This window comes from Rhinatrema bivittatum, chromosome 1 (assembly GCF_901001135.1).
Source record: "Rhinatrema bivittatum chromosome 1, aRhiBiv1.1, whole genome shotgun sequence".
NCBI classification, from domain to species: domain Eukaryota; kingdom Metazoa; phylum Chordata; class Amphibia; order Gymnophiona; family Rhinatrematidae; genus Rhinatrema; species Rhinatrema bivittatum.
The window spans coordinates 524,008,559-524,033,669 of NC_042615.1; the positions used below are offsets into that span (position 1 = coordinate 524,008,559).

Here is a 25,111-nt window from a genome sequence, read left to right on the forward strand (position 1 = left end):
TTTACTTTAAGAAATTAGCGCCTACCCAAAGGTAGGCGTTAATTTCTGCCGGCGCCGGAGAAGTGCACAGAAAAGCAGTAAAAACTGCTTTTCTGAGCACCCTCCGACTTAATATCATGGTGATATTAAGTCGAAAGTCCTGAAAGTTAAAAAAAAAAAGAAAAAAAATTGAAATAGGCCCGCGGCTCGCGGGTTGAAAACTGGACGCTCAATTTTGCCGGCATCCAGTTTCTGAACCCGTGGCTGTCAGTGGGCTCGAGAACCAATGCCAGCAAAATTGAGCGTCGGCTGTCAAACCCGCTGACAGCCGCCGCTCCTGTCCAAAAAGAGGCACTAGGGACGCGCTAGTGTCCCTAGCGCCTCTTTTTACCACAGGCCCTAATTTAAATAAATTACTGTATCGCGCACACAGGAGAGTGTCCTGTGCGTGCGCTGGGAGAGTGGGCGCTGTCCCGCGATTTTTACTGTATCGGCCCGTCTGTGAGGGCCATGGCGACTTCAGTAGCGCACCTACACTCGAAGCCGCTTCCTGACATTTGCAGGGCTGCCACTTGGAGTTCTCTCCATACCCCTTTACAGCCCATTATTGCTTAGACAAAGCCGGAAGACAGGATTCCATCTTTGGCAAGTCTGTCTTGTGCAACCTATTTACAACGTGACATACCAACACCCTTCCGCCTGCCCGGTAGGGTTCAGGATGCCCTCGGCTAAATTTCATCCCAGGCCTAGTGCCTTGCCTGGTAGGGTTCATTTGGTGCATGCTCGGACATCCTCAGCTCGGTACTCACCCATATGTGAGGACTACCATTCTGCTTGTCCTGTGAGAAAGCAAACGTTGCTTACCTGTAACAGGTGTTCTCACAGGACAGCAGGATGTTAGTCCTCACGAAACCTGCCTGCCGCCCCGCAGTGTTGGGTTCGTAACATTTTCTTATTTTATTTTTCGGCACTACCTGTAGCTTTTTAACAAGACTGAAGGGGGACCCCTGCTGGCGGCAGGGTTAATGCCATGCTGGGCATGCCCAGTAGGGGCCAGTCAAAGTTCTGGAAACTTTGACAGATGTATTCCGTGATTGGGGTCCATCCTGTGATGTCACCCATATGTGAGGACTAACATCCTGCTGTCCTGTGAGAACACCTGTTACAGGTAAGCAACATTTGCTTTCCTAAAATGCAATATGTGCCTCATTTTAGAATATTAAACTTTTTTTGGATAAAGCAAAACAGGTAGCTTTCTTTTGTCCATTATGATGATGTTTAAGGTTGTCCTATCAAAAGTTTAAATAGTTTCTCAAGCTTCTGACTGATTTCTTCTTTTTATTTTCCTCATTTCTTTCATTTTTCTATTTCATCTTTTTTCTTCAATAAGCAGGCTGAATTAACCATTACATGGGGGTGACATCATTCAGTGGCACTAAATGGACTTGTCTCTCCAAGACAGCAGAGCATGTGTGGGAATTCCCACGTGGGCATTGCCTCGTGAGCCTCCTTGGTCATTTTTTTCCAAGCTGAAGCATGAATGTGTACTGTCTCTCCTTACATTACCACAGTTCATTTTTTTCTCTATATTTTATTTATTTATTGTTTCCTCGCTGCCAAGCAGCCCCACAAAAGTACTTTTCAGTGCTAACAAAAAAAAATACCATCTAAGAGGAAATCTCCAAGAGGGCTTGCCTCTTTGAGATGTTACAGAATAAAGAGCCAGCGGTTTCAGAAGATGCTTTTATGGTAAGGTTATGTCAATTACCGAAGCCCGTGAGCTCTGCTACCTCTGTTTGGGCCTGGAGCATGACCAGCAAAATTGATATACCTATGTACAGATGCACTGTATTGAGTTGCCGCATAAATCTGTACGGCCTGGATGGTCAACTCTGGTCCTCGTGAGCCACATATAGACCAGTGTTTCAGGATATCCACAGTGAATATGTATATGAGAGAAGTGCATACAATGGAGGCAGTGCATGTAAATCTCTCATGCATACTCATTGTGGTTATATTGAAGACCTGACCTTTTTGCGACTCTCGAGGACTGGATTTGGCCATCCCCTGCTCTACAGAGTCACAGCAAATCCTCCTCCTGCAGTGCAGCTTTGTCTGCCTTGCTGGGAAAAGGCCAGCGTGGTAGCTCTTCAAAATCTGCCCCACTGGCACAGGTCTAAGCCGCAGGGTCAAGTTCTGGCAGTGGTCATGTAGCAAAGAAAATGGGCCATGAATCACCGGAGCCTGTGTCGAAGAAACATAAGCTTTTGAAGTGCAGCACCGGCACCATCGACACAGTCAGCATCAGTGTAATCAGTGGAAACTGCATCAAAGAAGACGGCACATTCTACATCGAAGCACTTGATGCAATAAGATTTGACACAGCAGTGGCTGAGAAGAGGTGAATTCAAACCTATGGATGAGCGAATAGTAATTGCATCACAGAATAGTGGTCTGCGGATGAGATGGTTCACAGCCAGCATGCAAAAGACTGGTAAAAGAGACAAATGCAGATTGTCCATAACAGAGCTGGAAACTGTTACTCATCTTGACACAGGATGTGATGTGCTGATGTCAGAAGGCCTGTATATAGAGAGATACAACATAGTAGTATGACTTATGGAAGTTGTGTAAACATTATAATATCAACATACCAAACAAACATTGGGAGCACAACCCTAATAGAATAGAGGAGAACAACGAAGTTGTGATCACCTGGGATATTCCTTTTCCTATCAACAGGAAGATTGATACATCAAAACCAGATATTGTGGTGAAAGAGAATAACATAAGTACCAAGAGATGCAATCAGAGATCAAGAAAATTTAAATAACAAAGTGGTTCTCCACACATGTCCCCGTTTCTGCAAACCTGGAGAAATGGGAGCTCCAATTACCCCATCTGTAATCAGATTGGCTGAGTACCACTTTTACTTTAATTGCGGCTTTGCCGCGCTCACTGTTGCATCGGGGGGGAATCCCCTGAGCAACCGGACTCTTTGTGCTTGCGACTCACTGCCGCTTTGGGGAATTCCTACTCTATCGCAGTTCCCTGCCGCTTTGGAAGCAGGAAATCCTGGCGCGGCTGGCCTCTTTTCTTTGTCTCTCACTGCTGTGTTTAATTTCAGCACTTCCAGCCTGTGGCGGCACAGGGTCGGGCTTCTTCACTGCCACGGGCCTGGACACTGCCACTCCTCCCAGTCCCCCTCAAACCACCCCACCCCCGGGCTGTGAGATTTCCCCCTTCTTCCTGCCCCACTGGCCAATCAGCGGCTTCCTCCTTCCACTAGCAGGAAGAAGGGAAGAGGCTTCCGATTGGCCCGCAGGGGCAAGAAGAAGGGAGGAAGCTTACGATTGGCCCGCAGGGGCAGGAAAAAGGGAGGAGGTTTCCCATTGGCCCGCAGGGGCAGAAAAAAGGTAAAGGGAAATATAACTGGGGCTGTGGGACACCAGGAGCCGCAACACACCCAGCTGGTGCTTGGCGACACATTGGTGTGTCGCCTCACACCGGTTGAGAACCGCTGGTCTAGAAAACTATCAACAAGGTGCAACTATGCCTTCAAGTGGAATAGATATTCTAAATGGTGTTTAGAGGTGCCTATCTGGGATACCAGGTACTCGCACCTCGAGGGCCTGCTCTCCCTGCCTTGGTGCCTGCAATCCAACTACTTCTGCCTGCTGGAATCTCCAGCAATACAGCTACCAACTTAGTGAGTAATCTAACCTTTATCAGTCTGTCTCATCTACAGCTCAGCACTGGGAACCTGCCTCCGGAACTCCCTATACTACTACTACTACCGTGTACTGCTAACATCTACCATTGTGAGACGGGTCTCCTCTGCCGAGGGCCCCTGGACTGCTACTACTGGATCACCTCACTACTGCCACCTCTGGTGGTATCATTCAGCTGTATAATAAAAGACAAATCTCTGTTTGCATGTCTCGAGTCTAGCCTAGTACTGCGGTTCCTCATGGGGCTCCTCCCCGTGGGAGTGGCCATCACCGCAGTACCCAAGAATCCACTCCAACACCTCAAAACCATAACACCACCTACCTAAAGTGGCGTTATCCTAATTTTGTGCAGCAGCAGCAGCAACCTTAAAAAAATTCACTGTGAGGCTTGCAACTTTATGTTCAAGGCCTTTCCTCTTGCACAGGTTTCCATAGTAACAGGAAGCCCGTGTGGGAGGATGGGACATGACCTTGAGTGTGTGACCCGCAGGCTGCAGGCCCTGTGCTGAATTTCTTTTAGGTTGCTGCTGTGTCTGAAGCACAGGGTCGGGACAGCTCCACTTTAGGTAAGCAGGCTGGGAGTTGACCACTCCCTTCCCATATCTCAGTAGAGGAGAGAGGGGTGGTGCCCACTACCCTCTCCTCACTGCCAGCTGTGCAAATCCAGCCCTGCTCTTTCTCATGTAAACCTCAGCATTTATTACAATAACTTCATCTTTCAAACTCATATCTTATCACAAATTCAGTGAGTGCATCTCGGCCCCATAGCAGCATGCCATGACATGGTGGACAGTAAACCAATATGTACTCATCCACTAATATCTCAATTCATGAAAGGTCTGTTACATGTCAAACCCCTGGTTCAAAAACCTTCTATACTGTGGGATCTTAATGTTGTACTTCCACTGTGAGTTAATGAAGCCTTTGTTTGAGCCTCTGGAATTGGCTTCACTAAAAGTTTAGACTTGGAAGATAATTTTTCTCTTTGCCATCACTTCAGCAAGAAGGGTCAACAAAGTCCAGGCTCTTGTTCACTATTCTCCTTATCTGCAGTTTTTTAAATAACAGAGTGGTTCTCCACACTTGTTCCCGTTTCTGCAAAAATTGGTATCCCATTTTCACATCAATCAATCAATCAATCCATCATGCTGCCAACATTTTTCCCAAGGTCACATGGCAAGAAAGCCGTTCACACTTTAGACTGCAAATTGGCTTTGGCATACTACAAAGGAAGAATGTATTCCCATCATCAAACCAATCAGCTTTTTGTAGCCTACAACCCAAATTGTCTGGGAGCTATGGTCACCAAGCAAACCTTATCTAATTGGTTGACTGAATGCATCCAATACTGCTGTCACTTAGCAGGATTACAACTCGCAGATTCAGTTAAAGATCAAGTAAGAACTTTGGCCTCCTCTATAGATAATCTTTGTGAAGTGCCCATTGAGAATATCTGCAAAACTGCAACTTGGTCGTCTATTCATACCTTTATATCCCACTGCTGTCTGGATAGCCTATCGAGAACTGACTAAATTTGGACAGGCAGTTTTCTCTGTAGTCCACTCTTCACGGTGGGGACAAGTTGCTTACTAAGTAAATGCTCCATTGCAACCCTTAGCTTGAGACTTCCCCTAAGTAATAGTTAGTACAGCTAATTCTGCTTATCGACAGAAAAAACAAGTTTGCTTACCGTAAATGGTGTTTTCCTTAGATAGGATGAATTAGCCATGGAATACCCATCCACCTCCCTGGAGAGTTGACTACATAGTTAGATTTAGCTCTACTGACTGAGGATGCTCACAAGGCAACACTCGCGTAGGAATTCCCACACATGCTTAGTAGAGTTCAAAGTTCTATCTTTGAGCAATGAGTCCGTTTGCTGTCAGTTACCCACAGGGTAAGCAAACTTGCTTTCCCCTTTTTGTTGATTTTCTCTTGTTGCACCTCGTCTCCTTTATTTTCTTTTCTCTCTTGCTCTGACACACATCCTCCAATTCTGCATTTTCAAGAAGAGCCCCTGACGTTTTCTGTAACTTTCTCCCCTGATTTTGCTTCTCTCTTGTTCTGTTTCCTGTCCATTGCACTCTCTTCTTATCCTGTCTTTAGCTGAGATCAAACATAAGATCTGAGTCATGAGACAAGGATGGTCCTTTCATGGCTTTTGAACTGAGATTGAGAACCTGTACAGCATGGAGGGGATTTGAGGGAGTGGGGTGTTAATGCCTTGCATCTAACCCCACTGGGGATACAAAACTATTTGGCTCGTGGACAAAAAAACACTGAAATGTGGGCTAAAAAATTTTTTTAAATGTAGCTAAAATAAAAAGCGTTTGTTTTTATTCCAAAAAAAACATTTAGATATTAGGATTTAAAAAAAAAAAAGGGAGTCCTCACAAAACAAAAATGCAGTGGTAAATTGGCACAATCTTGCCAGTACTGCTGTATTAGTGGTTTTAAAAGTAGGCATGACTTTATTGCATTTTTTTTCTTATTAAACAAAAAGAGCAACTCCCTCAATCTCTGGCTGCCTTTCAAAGGATTCAGTGTTCACAGGCAAAACTAAGTTTAGTTCTGGAAACTGATCAATGTGTAAATCTTTCTAACCTTCCAAAAAGGGTGGACGTAACACTTGCAGCCTTTTTTTTTTTTTTAGGCTAATGCCATCACTATACAGTAAGTAACTACAAGACAGTGGAATGTTAGAAAGGCTTTGTCTCATGCATTCTGGCAGCAGTGCCAGTGTGAAATATCACCCCAACTATGAACAGTAGGGAGTGAATTCTAGAGCCCAGTTAGTACTGCACAAAATATCATTGTGTGTGTGTGAAAAAAAAAAAAGATACATATCCTCACCAGGCATGAATAGTGCCTCAGTTTGCCAATAAATAGCTTCACTGTGTGTTGGTTTGACTTCTACAACTCCTTGTGTTGCATCATGCAAGCAGTTAAAAATGGAGAGTGGTATTCTCGTTCTGACTGCTGAGCAGTAAGCGCCTCTTTCTCCTGGTCTTCATCTGAAAAGCTTTCATTATGCGCATGGTTCCGGCAGTGTCAGATAAGCTATTCTAGTAGCAGTGTCCTCAGTTCATTTGCACAATTGCTGATTTTCAAGTGTTTGCCTGTCAAAATAGAATACCTCATTTCTTTGCAGATGCATGCAACGTAAATCATCAGAACAAAGCCGGCTATACCCCTATCATGCTGGCTGCCCTGGCAGCCGTGGAGGCGGAGAAGGACATGAGGATTGTGGAGGAGCTCTTCAGCTGTGGTGATGTGAATGCTAAAGCCAGTCAGGTCAGCACCATCCCCCGTCTGATACTATTCAGATTAACCAGCCTTGCAGAAACCTTGTAGAGCTGCCTTTATGGAACTGAAATGCAGATGTGTAACTGCATTATTAGGAGGTTTGAACATGGGCCATTCCGCCACATCCCAGGCCCAAAAAATGCCATGGGCTGCTTGTTGTCATTCTTCACACAGCATTGGAGCTGGTCCCTGCCTTGAAGCCATGTTTTTATATTTTGATCTAGAAAATGTTTGCCAAACATTTTTGCATCATGTGCAGGAATATCAAGGTAACCTATTGTGTAGCTCAGTCTTACCCACTGAGCTTATGAGAAAGTTTCAGACTGGCCCTAAACTGCAAAATTGTTTTAAAATTTTCTTGGTTGCATGACAAGAAATGTAAATGAAGAATGGGCTGTAATGCTTTTTTCTTGCACCCTCCAACATGTGCATGCTGTATATTTAACCAGTTATGTTTTATGTAAAGCACACCTCTTGGTTTCTTTATAAGCATAGGACACTCACTAGAGGATTAACTTGCCCCCCTACAATCATTTACTCCGTTTCATTGCTTTTGAAAGTAATAAAATTCTTCCTCATTAATAACTGAGCAGGTTAAAAGGTATGATCACATGCTTTCTCCTAGGACAAGCAGGATGGTACTTCTCACATGTGGGTGACATCATCAAGATGGAGCCCAATCACGGAACACTTTTATCAAAATTTCTAGAACTTTGACTTGCACACTGAGCATACCCAGCATGCCACCAACCCAGCATCCAGTAGGGGGTCCCCCCTTCAGTCTCCTTTTTTCCGCACAGCAGTAGCCTCACGGATTTCTGGAGCTCTGTGAGAATTCCTCACAACTTTTTCCTCACGGAAATTTATTTCAAAAACCTTAAAATTTTCCCCCATCCCGGGGACTCCCATTGACCACCGACCTTCGTTGACGCCGGTAAGTTTACCTCGTCCTTCACGGTCGGTTCCCAGCGGTGTTTTTCCATCGGTGCCCGATGGCCACCGACCGCGTGCCTCCTTTATTTTTTCTAAAAAGATGGTGACTTGGTTCCATAAGTGCCCCAAGTGCCTGAGGACTATGTCCATTACTGACCCTCACGAAGTATGTGTCCTGGGCTTGGGCCCCGCTCACGACATCCAACAGTGCACTAACTGTGCCCAAATGACGCCAAAAGGCCGCAGGGCCCACTTGGAAAAGATGGAACACCTCTTTAAGCAAGTGTGTCTATCTACTCCAGCCAAGGCGACACTGAGACGAAAGCCTTCCATTTCAACAACTCCGTCGCCACCAAAGTCACAGCACCATCGAAGCACTGGTGACCGTCCTTCACCAGCCTCTTCACGTTTGAAGGCATCGACATCTTCCTCGGTGCCAGAGAAGGACCGGACCGAGTATCGGGAAAAACATCGGCATTGACAGAACCACCAGCCAAGAAGTCCTGGGGAGAAGGGGCCCCATCACCCTCTGGACCCGGGACACCAAGGCGTTCTCCACCGCCACCGGTGCTGGGAGCCAAGACTCCACTAATACATGTGGACCCTCCGGCAACGCCCTCCGAGCCTCCACCCCTGGTGGCTGTGCTACCAATGCCAGCCTTCAGGGAGGAATTGGGCCAGATGGTCCAAGAGGCAGTACTCCAGGCACTTCAGGGATTCCAATCTCCACCGACACTGGCTCCCATGCTGGTGCCCAACCCGATGCCTACCATGCTGGCTCCGCTTCTCGAGCGCCTGGATACCTTAATCGGTGCTTTGCCATCGGTGCCTGCTCCTGCCATGCCATCGGCACTTCCAAGACCGCTGATACTGATACCTATCCCATTGTCCTCGGATGAGGAATAAAATTTACCGATGCCGGAGCCGGTTCCAGGACCATCGGGTCTAATGCGACCCCAACGTCCATCGAAAGCACTGATTCCATCGATGCCATCGTTGTCCTCAGTGCCTCCATCGGTACCTCCATCCTTCCCATCGGTGCCTCCTCCAGATTCGGCCGGATTTGGAACCATACCTCGATCTGAACGCCCTCAAGGTACTGGGGATGCACCATATGATCCCTGGGGTGATGATTCTTCTGACACTCAAGACTTGGATGAACTCCTGTCAGAGCCTTCACCCCAGAAGAACACAGACACTCCCCTCCTGAAGACCTTACATTTGCCAACTTCATTAAAGAGATGTCTGAAACCATCCCTTTCAATTTACAAACAGAGGAGGATGCCAAGCACAAGATGCTTGAGGTATTACAATTTGTTGATGCCCCTAAGGAAGTGATGGCAGTTCCAGTTCATGAGGTGCTCCTTGATTTGCTACAACGCACCTGGGAGCACCCTGGCACAGTTCCACCAGTGAACAGAAAAACTGATGCCACCTACCTGGTCCAGTCAGCTCCGGGGTTTCATGAAAGCCAACTGCCCCATCAATCTGTGGTCGTTGAGTCTGCTCAGAAGAAGACCAAAAGATCCCGGCCTCATTCTTCTGCCCCTCCAGGTAAAGAACAAAAATCCTTAGACACTTTTGGATGGAGGGTCTTCCATGGCTCTATGCTGATGGCACGTATAGCAGCTTATCAACTATACATGACTCAGTACTCAAGGAATCTTTGGAAGAAAGTCCAAGAGTTCTCCAAGACCCTACCAGATGAATATCAAGAAGGACTTAATATAATCCTTCAAAAAGGACTCTATGCTGGAAAGCACAAAGTGAGAGCAGCATATGATATCTTTGAAACTGCCTAAAGAGTATCAGCAGCAGGCATAAGCGCCAGATGCTGGGCATGGCTCAAGTCTTCTGACCTACACCAGGAAGTCCAAGAAAGACTAGTAGATCTTCCACGTACAGGGGATAATTTATTTGGCAACAAAATTCAGGAAACAGTTGCGCAATTAAAAGATCATCATGACACCTTGCGTCAGCTGTCCTCTTTCCCCTCGGACTTCCCATCTATTGCAAAGAGGTCTTTTAGACGGGATCCTAGGAGGTTTTCCTATAAGCCACGTAGGTATTATCCACCTCCATCCTGTACTCGGCAACCAAGACCTCACCAAAGAAGCCAGCCTCGACAACCGAGGGCCCCAAAAGCCCAACCAGCTCCGCAGACTGGTCCAGCATCAGGATTTTGACTCCTTTCTAGAGAGCAGAAGTCAACCCCCGTCTGCCACACCCATTCCCATGGGAGGTCACTTGAGCCATTTTGCCAACATATGGCACACAATTACTACAGACCAATGGGTCTTGTCTGTGGTCAAACAGGGTTACCATCTAAACTTTCTCACGCTAGCACCGAGCACTTCACCATGTCCGGCGTGTGGTCTAGTCGACCGCTCTCCGCTTCTCGAGGCAGAGCTCTCGATCCTTCTGCAGTCCAACGCCGTGGAACCGGTACCTCGACTGCAGTGGGGTCAAGGGTTCTACTCTCGGTATTTTCTAATTCCAAAAAAGTCAGGCGGCATTCATCTTATATTGGACTTTCGCGCCCTGAACAAACATCCTCGCAAAGAAAAGTTCAGAATGGTAACCCTGGGCACCATGATCCCTCTCCTACAACAGGGAGATTGGCTCTGCTGTCTAGATCTTCAGGAGGCTTATGCACACATTTCCATATACCCTCCTCATCAAAAATACCTCAGATTTCTAGTCGGCCACAAACATTTTCAATACCCAGTGCTTCCATTCGGTCTGGCATCAGCACCTCGGGGATTTACCAAATGCCTGGCAGTAGTCGCAGCTCACTTGCAACAAAACAACATCCACGTCTATCCATATCTAGAGGATTGGCTACTAAGGAGTCCATCCCAGAAAGTAGTGCTTCACTCCCTCCATTTTACCATCAGTCTGCTACAGTCCTTGGGATTTCTAATAAACTATTCCAAGTCACATCTGACTCCATCACATACCCTTTCGTTCATCGGGGCAGATCTAAACACAGTCCACGCCAAAGCCTTTCTCTCAAAGGATCAGGCACGCACGCTATCAACCTTAGCCAAGGCAGTGCAGACTCGTCGAACCACTACAGCTCGTCATCTATTAACCTTACTAGGTCACATGGCGTCCACGGTTCATGTAACTCCAATGGCGCAACTAGCCATGAGAGTAACACAATGGACTTTATAAAGTCCCAGTGGTCCCAATCAACTCAACACATGTCCCACATTGTCCACGTCACCAACCAGCTTCGTCTCTCCCTGGCTTGGTGGATACAGGAGTCCAATCTACAAATAGGACTACCCTTCCAACTTCCACACTTCAAATTACTTTGACAACAGATGCAGCCAACCTGGGTTGGGGGGGCCCATGTCAGCAACCTCCAAACCCAGGGAACCTGGACAACTTCGGAAGCAAAGCCCCAGATAAACTTTCTGGAGCTCCGGGCAATTCGATATGCCCTCTTCGCATTTCGGGATTGCCTCGCCAACAAGGAAATCCTGTTTCAAACAGACAACCAGGTAGCAATATGGTACCTCAACAAGCAAGGGGGCACAGACTCTTACCTGCTATGCCAGGAGGCAGTACAGATATGGGCCTGGGCTCTCTCCCATTCCATGCTACTGAGAGCGACCTATCTGGCAGGTGTGGACAATGTGATGGCAGATAACCTCAGTCGAACCTTTCATCCCCACAAATGGTCCCTAGATCCCACTGTAGCAACCCAAAGTTTTCACCAGTGGGGCCACCCGTCCATAGACCTCATTGCGTCAATTCACAACTGCAAAGTGAACAATTTCTACTCTCTACACCGCAATTTCTACTCTCTGCACCTCCACGAGATGCCTTCGCCCACTCGTGGTCAATGGGTCTTCTCTATGCCTATCCTCCACTTCCACTCATCAGCAAGACTCTCGTGAAGTTACGACAAGATGGGGGCACTATGATTCTCATAGCCCCTCACTAGCCACGTCAAGCTTGGTTTCCCATCCTACGCGACCTCTCAATCCAGCAACCAATTCACCTGGGCACAGATCCAACTCTGATAATGCAGAACAACGGGCTGTTGCGTCATCTGAACTTTCACTCCCTGTCTCTGACAGCTTGGATGTTGAAAGGTTAATACTGCAATCATCTGACCTCTCTGACAGTGTTTCCCAGGTCCTGGTAGCTTCACGAAAGCCTCCTACTAGAAGATCGTATCGTTCCAAGTGGAAAAGAATGTCCTCTTGGTGCACCACAAAAGAAATAGATCCATTTTCCTGCCCCACAACAAGGTTCCTGGACTATCTCTCGGAATCTGGCCTACAAACTTCCTCCATCCTAGTACATATCAGCGCCATAGCCGCTTACCACAAAGGTGTAGGAGATGCCCCAATCTCGGTGCAACCTCTTGTAGCTCGCTTTGAGAGGCTTGCTACAACTGAAGCCTCCACTGCGTCCTCCAGTTACAGCATGGTGTTGCGTCCGTCGGTCTCAGACGGCTTCGACCTCTGTGCCTCACCTTTCTTCCTTCTCTCTCCTCAAGCCTTGGGAAGATGGCTGCTGCCATGTCTTCATGCCGCGCTCTCCGGCATCCCCGGAACAGCAACGGCGATGGTGTTCGCCATGTTTCTCCTGAGGGCCTCCTAGGGTGCGCGCGCACACACCACCCACGTCTTTATCCACGTCATGGCGGAACCTCGGGGGCGTCCCCTCTGAGTGTTGTCACGCCATCCGGGTATTTAGCCTGCCCTTCGTTTGCTAACAAACTGAGTTAGCAAGGATCGAGATAGGATTGGATTGCCTCCGGTCTAAGCTACTCTGCCATTTCTTTGCTGCCGCTGGAAGCTCTCTCTGCCTTCAGGGTAATTCAGCACTAACCTGGGTACTCGCTCCTCGAGGGCCTGCTTTCCCTACCTTGGTGCCTACAGTTCAACTACTTCTGCCTGCCAGGATTTTCATCAATACAGCTATCCACTTCAGTGAGTAACTAACATTATCAGTCTGTCTCATCTTCAGCATTGGGAGTCTGCATCCGGGACTTCCTCTACTACCCTGCACTGCTTACCATCAACACGAATGTGGGACTGTTCTCCTCTCCTGAGGATCCCTGGAATAATTCTACAGGTTACATCACTGCTGCCACCCTGGGCAGTACCACCAAGCTGTATAATAAATACGGATTCTCTGTGTCTGCGTGTATAGAGTCTAGCCTAGTACTGCGGTTCCTCACGGGGCTCCTCCCCATGGGAGTGGCCATCACCGCAGTACCCAAGAATCCACTCCAACACCTCAAAACCATAACACATGGGACCTTAACTTTGTCCTAGCATGGCTCATAAAACATCTGTTCGAGCCCCTGCACTCCTGTGAGCTTCGATAGCTCACTTGGAAAGTGATTTTTCTAGTTGCCATAACATCAGCTCGTAGAGTCAGCGAGCTACATGCGCTGATATTATACCCACCATATACCCAATTTTTTCATGATCGAGTGGTACTCCGCACTCACCCTAAATTCCTACCAAAGGTAGTCTCTGATTTCCACTTAAATCAGACCATAATACTTCCAACTTTTTTTCCAAGGCCTCATTCACAACCAGGTGAGCGGACTGTGGACTGTAAATATGCCCTTGCCTTCTATTTAGACCGCACTGCAGCCCATAGGAAGTCCGCCCAACTGTTTGTCTCCTTTGATAAAAACAAATTAGGAGTTCAGGAGGGCAAGCAGACCCTATCCACCTGGCTGGCAGACTGCATTTCTTTCTGCTACCAGCAGGCAGGCCTTCCATTAAAGGAACGCATAAAAACGCATTCAGTAAGGGCTATGGCAACATCAGTAGCACACCTCCGTTCTGTACCTCTTACTGCCACATGGAGCTCCCTCCACACATTTGCAGCTCATTATTGTCTCGACAAGGCTGGCAGGCAAGATTCCATCTTTGGCCAGTCTGTCCTACGTAATTATATTATGTTATCTGTTATATGTACGGGCACTGCCCAATGGTTTTTTGTTCACTGTGAACCGATACGATGTGCGAACGGATATCGGTATAAAAGAAATGTTAAATAAAATAAAATAAATAAATTTGCTTCCAGTTTAATAACCCAACTTCCTTCGTTCGACCCACTGTGACATTCAGGCTGTCCTCCTATCCAAAACCATCCCAATTGTTGTGCCTGTTGCATGTCGTTAGGTGTTTTTGGCTCATTCTGTCAGGGCATCCTGTAGCTTGCTAATCACCTACATGTGAGGACTACTATCCTGCTTGTCCTGGTGTTCTCCCAGGACAGCAGGATCTTAGTCCTCACGAATCCCGCCCGCCACCCCCCCCCCCCCCCCCGCGGAGTTTGGTCGCTTACATATTTTTTTTTTTTGCTCGTACGTTTACTATAAGACGAGACTGAAGGGGGACTTTGCTGGATGCAGGGTTGGTTACTATAAGACTAGACTGAAGGGGGATCCTTACTGGATGCAGGGTTGGTGACATGCTGGGCATGCTCAGTGTGCCAGTCAAAGTTCTAGAAACTTTGACAAAAGTGTTCCGTGATTGGGCTCCATCCTGATGATGTCACCCACATGTGAGGACTACCATCCTGCTGTCCTGGGAGAACATCTGTTACAGGTAAGCAACTCTGCTTTCTGCCATTTTTGTATAGTTCCCCTTTATAGAATACATTTTCTTCCTTCCCATTCCCATAAAGCTGAATAGAAGCTTCATGCCATCTTATAAGAAAATTAACATTTTAGTCACTATTCCTTAGGTGCTTTCTGCTGGAGAATAGATAAATAAGCCTCTGATCATCTCAGTGACATGTAGTGTTGAACATTGCCCTGGTATTGACCACAGGAGCTTGGTATTGTCTTATATGACACCTTTTGTTCTGCTTCTCCTTTCTGTAGGCTGGTCAGACGGCACTCATGCTTGCAGTAAGCCCGGACGGATAGATATGGTGAGGGCCCTGCTGGCATGCGGTACAGATGTCAATGTCCAGGATGATGAAGGCTCCAGTGCCTTAATGTGCGCCAGCGAGCATGGCCACGTGGAGATAGTGAAGGCTGCTACTGGCCTCAGTCTGGATGCAATGCTGCCCTAAGCAGATAATGTAAGTCACCACAGAAAGGTCTGGGGGATTACTATATCGAATAGGACTCTGTCCTTTTATTCTTTGAAGTATGTTAGTGGGGGTGGCAGAAAGGATGAAATATTCATTAAGCAGTAGTGGTTTTGAATCGGGGTGTGAAGGATTTGCATTTTCCTTCGTTAAATCTAGAGCTTGAACCCCTCCCCAATTTAGGTAAACACAGGCTGATTATAAATCGTCTTAACCTACAGTTGTTTTCACATATTGGGCTCTTGTTACACTGCAGTTCAGCATGGCATATATTCCGCTGAGACGTGAGGGGACAGTGCTATTTGGTGGACAGTTTTTCATTGGAGCACATAAATATCAAGACAGTAATACTTTTATTTACTCAGAAGTGCATTTCTGAATTAAATCTCCCCTTAACACAATTTATCTGGAGCCCTGTAAACATTCAAGCAGGCATTTAATATAAATTAAAATACTCTAAAACAGGAAGAGAGAATCATTTCTGAGCTCATGCTGTATAAAGTGGCAGGTATGAGGACTCACTGAACCATGCTCACAGGTGCACGGGGGGGGGGGGGGGGGGGGATCAGTAGGACTTTGTTTCAAGTTGACCCTTGGGTGCTCATGCAGTAAGTTCACCATCGTACTTCTGAAAAATATGGTCATTTATCAGCAACTGGCCATTGTCTGCTTATATATAGTCTAAAATTTGAAGGTACAATATGCTGCTTATATCATTTGTCTTAGAGCAATGTTGTAAGTTAGATATCACATTGCTAGATCAAAAAAGGCTAGTGAGAAACTGAAATCTGCTTTTGCCTTGTGAAGAACATAACAAGAAAAAGAATCAGAGGAAATGTGCACAGTTTTTGGATCAATGTATGTACTTATTGATTACCTGTGGGCCTGATTGCCTCTTGTGCTGCTTTGGGGGGATTTTATGTGATTATATATACTTTTTGTGTGTGATTTGCTGTCTTGGGTGTATTTATTGTCCAGTGTGTAATGTTTTTTGCTGCTATTCAATGTATTATTGATTTTTTACCTTGCCTTGTTGGTGATTTTTAATCAGCAAATGCAAATAATGAATTTTTAAACTAAAATACTGAGTTAGATGTACACAAGTTATTTCACAATACTTTGAATGTGCACTGCTCTATCTTGAGGGGGATGTTTGTGCTGTGGAAAACATCTCGCTGTAGATAAAGAGTGTTGTGCAATACTTTCTCTTCAAATTGCAGCTGGGGATCCAGGTGCTGGGAATTTCAGATAACACACAAAATCAACTCTTGTGTGAAAAGAGATGTCTCCTTTGTATGGCAAATTTCATTTGAAATGAGATATTTATTACATTGTACACATTCTCCCCCCATCCTCCTCACTGTGACAGAATAGTAAATAGAGCAGGAGATCTGCATGTGAAGACCCAGTTCTTGTTAATTAGCCATTTCAACCCAATAAGGGAAGTATGCTTACTTATAATTTGAGAAATAAGCTTTTATGTTTATACATGCAACCTAGGGAAGATACTTAAGTGTACAGTCTGTCAGTATTTTAAATTTGTGTGTGCCTTCTATGTGTTGTACGTTCAGAAATGTTAATTGATGCTGTATGTTTTCTGAAGGTATGTTAATTCTCGTGTTAAATTTGGGCAAGCAATATAATTTGTATGCCTCTCTCGTGCTTAAACTTTGTTATTACAAACCCATTGTGATCTCCACTAGTATTTATCCCTAAAGTAGGCCCTTGAAAGGAGCATACCATTTTGCCCCATCACCTCCTGTGAGGTTGCTGCAGTGGTGGGCTCCTGCCTGCTCAAGAGCAGCTTGTTGTTTGCATTTTGTGTGGGTTTTTGGTGTGGCAGTTGAAGTTTTTCTTTGTTCCCCTATTCCTGTTAGGCTGGGCTTCGCACCACAGGCTGACACAGGAAAGGAAATGAGATAGTATCTTGCTGGTCCACCAGTGGCTAGTGAGTGTGTCTCAGCATTTTGAATTCTTCTAAGGATTTTGGGACTTTATTCTGATTTTTCTGGTTCCACTAATCCCGCTCATAGAGAGAAAGGCCCCTGTCCTGTAATGGGCTAGGAAAAGAGAAACCTAAATTTTCCATGTCACATCCAGTGGTTGGAATGGAGCATCTCTGTGAAGGTTTTTATATTTTGGAGATTGTGGTTGGCCTATTTGTTTAGAGAGAACATTTCTGCCTGCCCAGGAGTGGGCAAAGTAGAGGAGTTTCCCGAGTTACAGATTTTTGGGCTTTTCCACTAGAAAGATCCAAGTATCAGAAAGAAGGGAGAGTTTTTCAAAGATACCTGGAGACCCTCCACAAACTACACACACGGGAATTTCTACCCCTGGAAGAGAAAGGACTGAGGGGACTGGTGACTTTGGAGAGTCATCAATGAAAAACCTTGGATATTTTTCCTTTCTGGAAAGAGAGAAGAAAGTCTAGCTGAGGGACCCCATTCCAGCCTGGGAGCTTTGCTTTGCATGCCTTAGAAGGAGGAATATCCCAGAACATGCATCACTGAGCTACCTTTAGAAAAACTGAGTTGAATTTGGATTTCATATTGGACATAGATGTAAAGGTGAAGAAATGTCGGTGTAAACTTTGTTTGGAACATCCATCCAGGGTCGTATTTGATTTTTTGGCACTTATATTCAGAATTAACACCCATAATAAATACGTTCACCCTGTGCCGTGGCCCTGGAGGTTTACTCCCATTTTACCTACCCCGCCCCCTCCCCCCATCCCCAGCCATCAGAGAATCCATGCTGTTGCTTGTAGAACGTTTTAGAACTTAGCCCTGGGATTGAGTGTGACCCTGTCTTCTCAGTACAACCTAGAAGAAGGGCTACACAAAATAATTGCAATTTCTTTTCAGTCATTCTAAGTGGAATGATGCATGGAAATTTTTTTGGTGTGTTTGAAGAATAGTAGTGTGTGGTGAGAGTCTTTTCACAGTATGAATTGGCCAACTGGTCTCTGTTCTGCAGACTGACCAAGAGGAGGAATTGGTCATATTGATATTGCTTGACAAAAAAAACCAGATAATGCTCTTGATCAAATAGAAAATCATCTTGGCTGTAGATTAGGGATATCTACCCTCAGGAACCTGAAATAGGTCAGGCTTTCAGGACATACAGTGCTTGAAAAAATTAAAACTCTTATGAACTTATTTTTTAGTCATCCTGTACATTTAGCAGTCTGAAAATCAGACAGGTTTGCAGTCCCTCAATCAGGAGTGAGATAAATAAGATATAAGATTATGGCATCGGAAAGGTTGGTCAGAAAAAAGTAAAAGAACAGAAAGAGCTTGTTTTGGTTTTGCTGTGTTTGTGTTTCAGTTTTTCATGTGTCAGTGGGACATGTGACTTCTTTGTGTCATAAAGCAACAGTGTCTATTTACTGTTTTTCAGCTTAAAGGATATTTTTAAATTTTGCCACGTCCATTTGCAAAACAAGTGCCCATGAAAGCTTTAGCAAAGTTGCTATATTTATAAAGTTATGGTTCTGGCTTTGAGAAGATGCCAAAAGATCCAATTGAGTTGTTGGGTTTTGTTTACATCCTATCCTTGCCAAGGAAGAGCAGAAAGGATCAGGGAGAGGCTGCAGCCTTCCATCTGGCATGTTTCCAGCTCTAAATTTATTACATTGTAAATAGTATTTTCAAAGCTGTGCTGTAGTGGTGATGTGTTTGAGTTTGTTTTTTTGAAGCTTCCTACTGACTCAGAAATGATTAGTAGAGAAAGGGCACTGTTGCTTTAGTATTAATCTATCTATTTGTAACCCGCCTTTCCCAGTAAAAGTTGCACCAAGACAAGTATACAAGATAAAACATCCAAACAGTATCAAACAACTGACACTTACATACATTGATTGTGTCAGTTTATTTTGCAAGGCCCATTAAGCCTTCTCCAGCTTTATTTTATTTTAGAAAGGCAGTAAACCCCCTCAGATCCCCACCCTGTTCTCTCCAGTGGTGGCAGGCATGCACACTATAAGCCAGTCATATCCAATTAGTGTGAGGCTATCTGACTCCTACCTACACATAGACACTTACACTCACGCAAAGGTTCATGATAGTGGTGAGGGAATGGCTTGAAAAATAAAATAAAAAAAATTAAAGAAAGAGAAACTGAGTCTTAAAATGATATAAGTGATATAGAGTAAGAATTGTTATTTTCCTTACATACATCTGAAAAACTGTGTTTTATACAGGGGGGGGTACAACCTTTTGTCCAAGAGAACAAGCAACAGTGATGGCAACAATTTGATCTTCTGTCAACCTGAAAGCTAAAGGTTCAAAATTAAAAGAGAGGGGAAACGTGTAGACCAGTGGTTGGCCATAAGTGATTCATACCATCAAAACAGATGTAAATATAGCCCTGTTGGGTGGATATTTGAAGTATTGTAGAGGGCATCAGCATTGCTAGTAGCGTCTAGTTCTTGTGCAATATGTGTTTTCTCTCTGGTTTTATCCTCATTTCAACTAAGACATATACTTGTGCAGTAGAAGTTGGAAGGAAGGTCATATGTATGTTGTGTTTTCATAGCAGGTATGTAGAGTTACTATAGATGAGTGGCAGAACATAAACTGGTTAAATTGTCAAGAAGATTCTGAATTGAAGGAACATACTTCTATAGCAGGGCATCAGAATTCATTAAAATTGTAGACAGATACCAGAGGATCCTTCATGTTGGGGAAGGGAGGAGAAAGCCAGAGATCAAGTAGGTTCTGTGGTATTGCAGTAGATAGGGAAAATGAGCAAACTGGATGGGCCTTGTGGTCTTTATCTGCTGTTAAAGTCTGTTTCTGTGAATTAATATGGTTGACCCTGTGTTTTGGTTTTCAGGATGGTAGCACAGCATTGTCCATTGCCCTGGATGCTGGGCATAAAGATATAGCAGTTCTTCTCTATGCTGTCAATTTTTCCAAAGCCCAGTCACCGGTTAGTACTTTTATTTTTTTTTAATAAAGAATGCAAGTGGCATTGAAGTATTCCAGTGTTTACATATTGAGAGTCTGGAAGGATGGGGGTGGGGGAAGTCAAGATCTGTGTATTTGTAGCTTGACATGTACACAACCACAGTAGTAGAAAGTATTTAGCCAATCCATTTGTTTCATGAACTGTATCATGATATAAATCAAACTTATATCTAGCAAAGCCAGCTAAAATTTGTTTAAGCGAGAGAGCTTTTCCCCTATCCTTCGTAAACTAGAATTCACTGATTATGTCCAAATGCCTGGCCATGCTGCAGATATTTTAATAATGAAAGACAAACAAACACCGCACTTAAGTATTCATCATAAAGAACCATCATATTAAACACTAGTGGCATATTCACACCTTAGTTCCTTTACATACATCATCGGCCCTGCCAGAACAGGTGACAAAAGCTTGGGTCTAAAATAAATCTTTATTCTCTTACAGCCACTATATTAGCCTGGAAGAAACCTCTTCTGTTTAATTGTGGGGTGGAAGATTTTACCCACCGACGACTTAAGATGTGCACCCAGTAATATGCCGAATAGTCTTATCATCTCGTGGATTTTAATTGATGCTCCTTTCTTTTCTTCCCATCACCATCCTTGTTTTTCTTATTTTTGCTAGGGTACACCTAGGCTGAATAGGAAAATGCCCCCCAGCCCTACCCACAGAGGCACGTTTGATTAAATAATGCACGAGGATCAGTGTGTGCCTGAACGCCATCTCTAAGCTGCTAACTGTTACAGTTCATAGCGACAGATACTGAATGTAAACGTCTTGTGCCTGAACTTGGCAGCCTGCTCAGGCTGCCCCTGCAGCCGTGCTGACAGATCCGTTGCTGGGGACCCTCTCTCCTCCCGTCATTCAGCAGAGAGTCAACGAACGGACTGCCATCTCTTCGTCCAGAGCAAACGTGATGTCATGTTTGCAGTATGTGTTGCCTAACATTATAATTATCTCTTGGAGCAGGCTGAAACTTTGCTTTGGGAATTTTTATTTTTGGTCTGTTTTTCTTTTGGATGGGTGCCATGGTCTCAGCAGCATAGTTTTTAAAACTCTCTCTGAATATTTATATTTACTAAACACTGAATAGTTGGCAATAACCATTTTCCTAAGTTTTCATTCCAAACTAAATTTGTTTTTAATCTTGGAGAGGGAGGGGGGGGTGTTCTGGTTATTGAAGAAATGTGAACTTTTTTTTGGCATATTCAGCCAGCTCCTTAGGTCTGGGCGGGGGTTTGATACTTTAGGAAATGGAACTTCGGAAGACCCCCTATGTGGTCTAAAATTGCTAAATAAAAATGAGCATAGATTGATGTATTGTATAACTTTTATATTAAAGAAAATTGTATCTATATTAAAAATTGTCACACAGTATTTTCCACATATTTTATATTCTCTGGAGTAATAAAAAAAAAGACACTACATGAAGAATTACATATACTGTTACCATATTTTTATTAATTGTAGGATTGTTTGTCACTGTATCATTTAAGTTTTAGCATTGCATCAAATTAGGGACACCAGCTATGTATTCCTCTCTAATGAAAAGGTAGCTTTCTGCATATTTATGAAATGTTTCCCATTCATTCTAGTCATGTATGTATTTAAGTGTTTGAAGTGCCTTAGACTCTTGCCATATTTTCAGAATAAAACCTCTTTATGCTGTTTTTCTTCTGTGCATTTAGTTGCCCTCATTCCTACCCCTCACCCAAAAAAGGGGCCCATAGCTACATCAGTGAAGCATGATGGTTCTGAATTTTTTATGACATAGGGATTCTTTAGGCGTGTGCCAATGTGACATTTTTGCATTCTCAAGTTACAGAAACTTTGCTATATTTCCCTGGGTGATTGAACATTCTCCGGTGGTGCTGATGCGTGGAAGTAACTCATCCTCTCTACAGGCTGGTGTCTGATTTTTAGCACTCATAACCTGCATCTCTTTTTGTGTCTTCCTTGTTAGCTGGTAGTCATCTCCTCAGCAGCTACTGCTTTCGCTTCTCCTGCCTTCTTGATGACTTTTAGGTGGCAGCAGTTGTTTTGTACACTCCATTTCTTAAAATTTCACACCCTCTTTTCTTTTGAATGAAGGTGTCTGAATTCTGCATTTTGATGTACTGTTGCTTCAGATCAACCCTTCTTTTTTGAATTTGACCATTTTTATTAAAAACAAAATATTAATAACAGTGATGCAAACTTGGTCCATGAGTATGAATACATGAAACAGATTTAGAGCAATATAAATTAACCCATTTCCTAGCGTGTAGCTAGATGGACTCAGGACCAATGGGTATTGTGCTCTTCTGCTAGCAGATGGGAGACTGAGTCAGATTTCAAGCTGACGTCATCCTGGGTACATATACCCCTGCACTGACCTCACTTCCTCGGTATCTCTCCATCTCCTAGCAGATGCGGACACTATACCACACTAGAATAGTGTTAACAATTACAGCAAAGAAGAAAGAAATTTACCTTTAAGAAGATCGAGCCCAGCTCTCCTACAGTGAAACCTAAGGGTCCCTCCCCCAGTCGAGAATTCCTGAGGTGATCTCCGATATCCCTGAGGTGGGCCTTGGTCCGGTAGCCAGTTCCCGGCGTGGACTTAGCCCCCAGGTTCCCGGCGTGGACTTAGCCCCCAGGGTGGCTGAAAGGCAGCAGGTGCAGAATCGAGCACGGCGGTAAAGGTATTTCCCTCTGCCCCCGCAGCTGGAGACCGGCACGCGGCCAGTAAGCACCGAGACCAGGTAAGGTAAAAAATCTTTAAATTCAGGTCTCCAACTCGTGAAAACAATGGCACCGCCGCCCAAGAAGGCCAGGGGACACTCCCTTTGCACAGCCTGCCACGTAAGAGCCGCGCAGCCTGAATTGGAGTCCTGCCTGTGCCAGCACTGCTAAGAATCCCTGGGGGAAACAAAGCATGGACCCCCTACTGTTGGGAGAGGGGTCCTGAACTACCGACGATTGCTCCCCAGCCCTATTTATCTCCGACATGGCCTCCCCACAGGAGGGCACCTCTAGGGCCCCTACTCCATCCCTCCCTGGGATCAAAATGGACCCAGGGACCTTCTCCTGGGTGGAATTTTTCAAAGGGCTGCAAACCTTCGTTCAGGCGCAACCAGCCCCAGCGGCTCAACCTCTACCGGGAACTCTAGATCCTCCCGGTCCGGCTCGGATGCCTCGAGACATGCCTCGCCTAACTAGGAATTTTCCTAACAGGGATCCAGACACCTCAGATGATGAGAGTGACTCCCTAGAGGAAGAAGAAATCCCTCCAGGGATGGAACCATACCGAACCATGCTTCGTTTCTTCCACAAGGACGAATTACCAGCCCTTGTTTCCCAGACCCTAAAGACGCTGGGTATTCCAGGCACGGACCCTATGGCAGAACCAAAGAAGAACCCCATCTTGGTGTCCCTTCGCAAGGCCTCTGTTATAAACTGTGAGGTTTGGGTGGACCCTTGGACACTGTGGCAGCTGACCACACCCACGGGGGGAAGTCCCGTGAGGGGCCACAGATCAGGCTTAGCTCAGGACACACAAACACAGAGTTTGATCTTTTATTTGACTGTGTAAGGAAGCCACCAGAGGTGGCAGTAGTGAGCAGCTGGAATAGCCTAGCAGGGCTGGTGTCCCTCAGGCGCTGGAACAGCGACTCCTCTGGTAGCAGTGCTGTAGTGGAAAGAACTAAGAGAATGAGTACAGTGGAGAATATACAAAACCCCAGTATGGAGATCCTCAGGGTAGGGAGAGCAGACCCTCGAGGAGCGAGTATCCGAACCCTGAGAGCTGGGAGGCTTGCAGATGATGTACTCACGCAGAGGTTCCATGGAGATAGCACTGGGGCTGGTACGGAGGCAGGCCCTCGAGGAGCGAGTGCCTGGCTCCAGGGAACAGCTCTGAGGTGAAGATAGTAGTACTCACTGATGTTGAAGATTAGCGAATCCTTCCAGGCAGAAGAGAAGGTAGGAGTAGGCAGCAAGTCAGGGAACATGGGCCCTCGAGGAGCGAGTACCGGTTTCCTGATAGCAACCTGGAAAGCAAGTGAGGCCCCCGAGAAGCGGGTACCCCTTTAGCATTAGAGAATCCAATAGAGATTGGAGAGGCAGAGTAGCTGGGTACGGAGAGCGAATCCCATCCGTAGGATTCCCATAGGATAACCCCCATGCTAACTCAAAGGCTAGCAAACAAAGTAGGCTTTAAATATCCGGGCATCATGACATCATCACGGGGGGATGCCCCGGAGGTTCGCGCCAAGTAGGAAATAAGAAGGGCTGCGCGGCGCGTGCACCCTTTGGTACCAGTGGAGCATGGCGGGAGGCAGCGCCCAAGCCGGTCCAGGGATGCCGGAGAGGCGGCAGGCAGATGCTGCGGCAGCCAGGCGTCCATCCGCAGCATGAGGAGGAGCAAACAGAGGTAGGTGGAGTGAAGCCATCGGAAAGGGACGGTTGCAACAGCCTCATGCTACTTTTCAATGATGGAAGATATCCAGGAACTGATGGAATGCCCCGGAGGCCAGCTTCAAAGGGGGGCGGGCATTAGAAGCCCTATACCCCTGGAACCTGCGGCCAAGGAACGCCTGCGTTTCCCAAAAGTGGATGCTATGGTCTGTGCCGTCTCAAAGCGAACAATGATTCCCGTTGAGGGAGGAGCAGCACTGAAGGACACACAGGACAGACAATTGGAATCCATCCTTAAGCAGGCCTTTGACACAACAGCAATGACGCTGCAGATTGCCTCCTGCTGCACACTGGTGGCATGTTCCTGTTTGCTCCTCACAAGAGAGACTGATACCTCCGAATCTCATACCGGGGAGATGATGGAACCTGCAGCGTCCTTCCTCACTGATGCAAGCTCAGATCTAGTGCACACCTCAGCCAGGGGCATTGCCTCGGTAGTGGCAGCCAGAAGACAACTATGGCTACGAAATTGGTCTGCGGACGCGACATCTAAAGCAAATCTCACGAGAATGCCCTTTAAAGGATCTCTCTTATTCGGAAGCGAATTGGAGAAGTTAGCCAACAAATGGGGCGAATCTCCAGTGCCTCGACTACCTGAAGATAGGAATAAAAGATCTCAACATCCCTCCCCCAGCAGAACCAAGGGCAGA

The 25,111-nt window shown here is 45.7% G+C and overlaps 1 protein-coding gene across 1 annotated transcript in view; it reads left to right on the plus strand.

The window, feature by feature from the left end:
• KANK1 (KN motif and ankyrin repeat domains 1) overlaps positions 1–21,676 on the plus strand; it is a 169,491-nt gene extending 147,815 nt beyond the window's left edge. Inside the window, 4 exon segments of the mRNA XM_029613151.1 lie at positions 6,862–7,004; positions 14,821–14,851; positions 14,854–19,964; positions 20,448–21,676. Coding sequence (XP_029469011.1) covers positions 6,862–7,004; positions 14,821–14,851; positions 14,854–15,014 — 335 coding nt within the window. The 3' untranslated portion in view covers positions 15,015–19,964; positions 20,448–21,676.
• Positions 21,677–25,111: the final 3,435 nt, after the last annotated feature.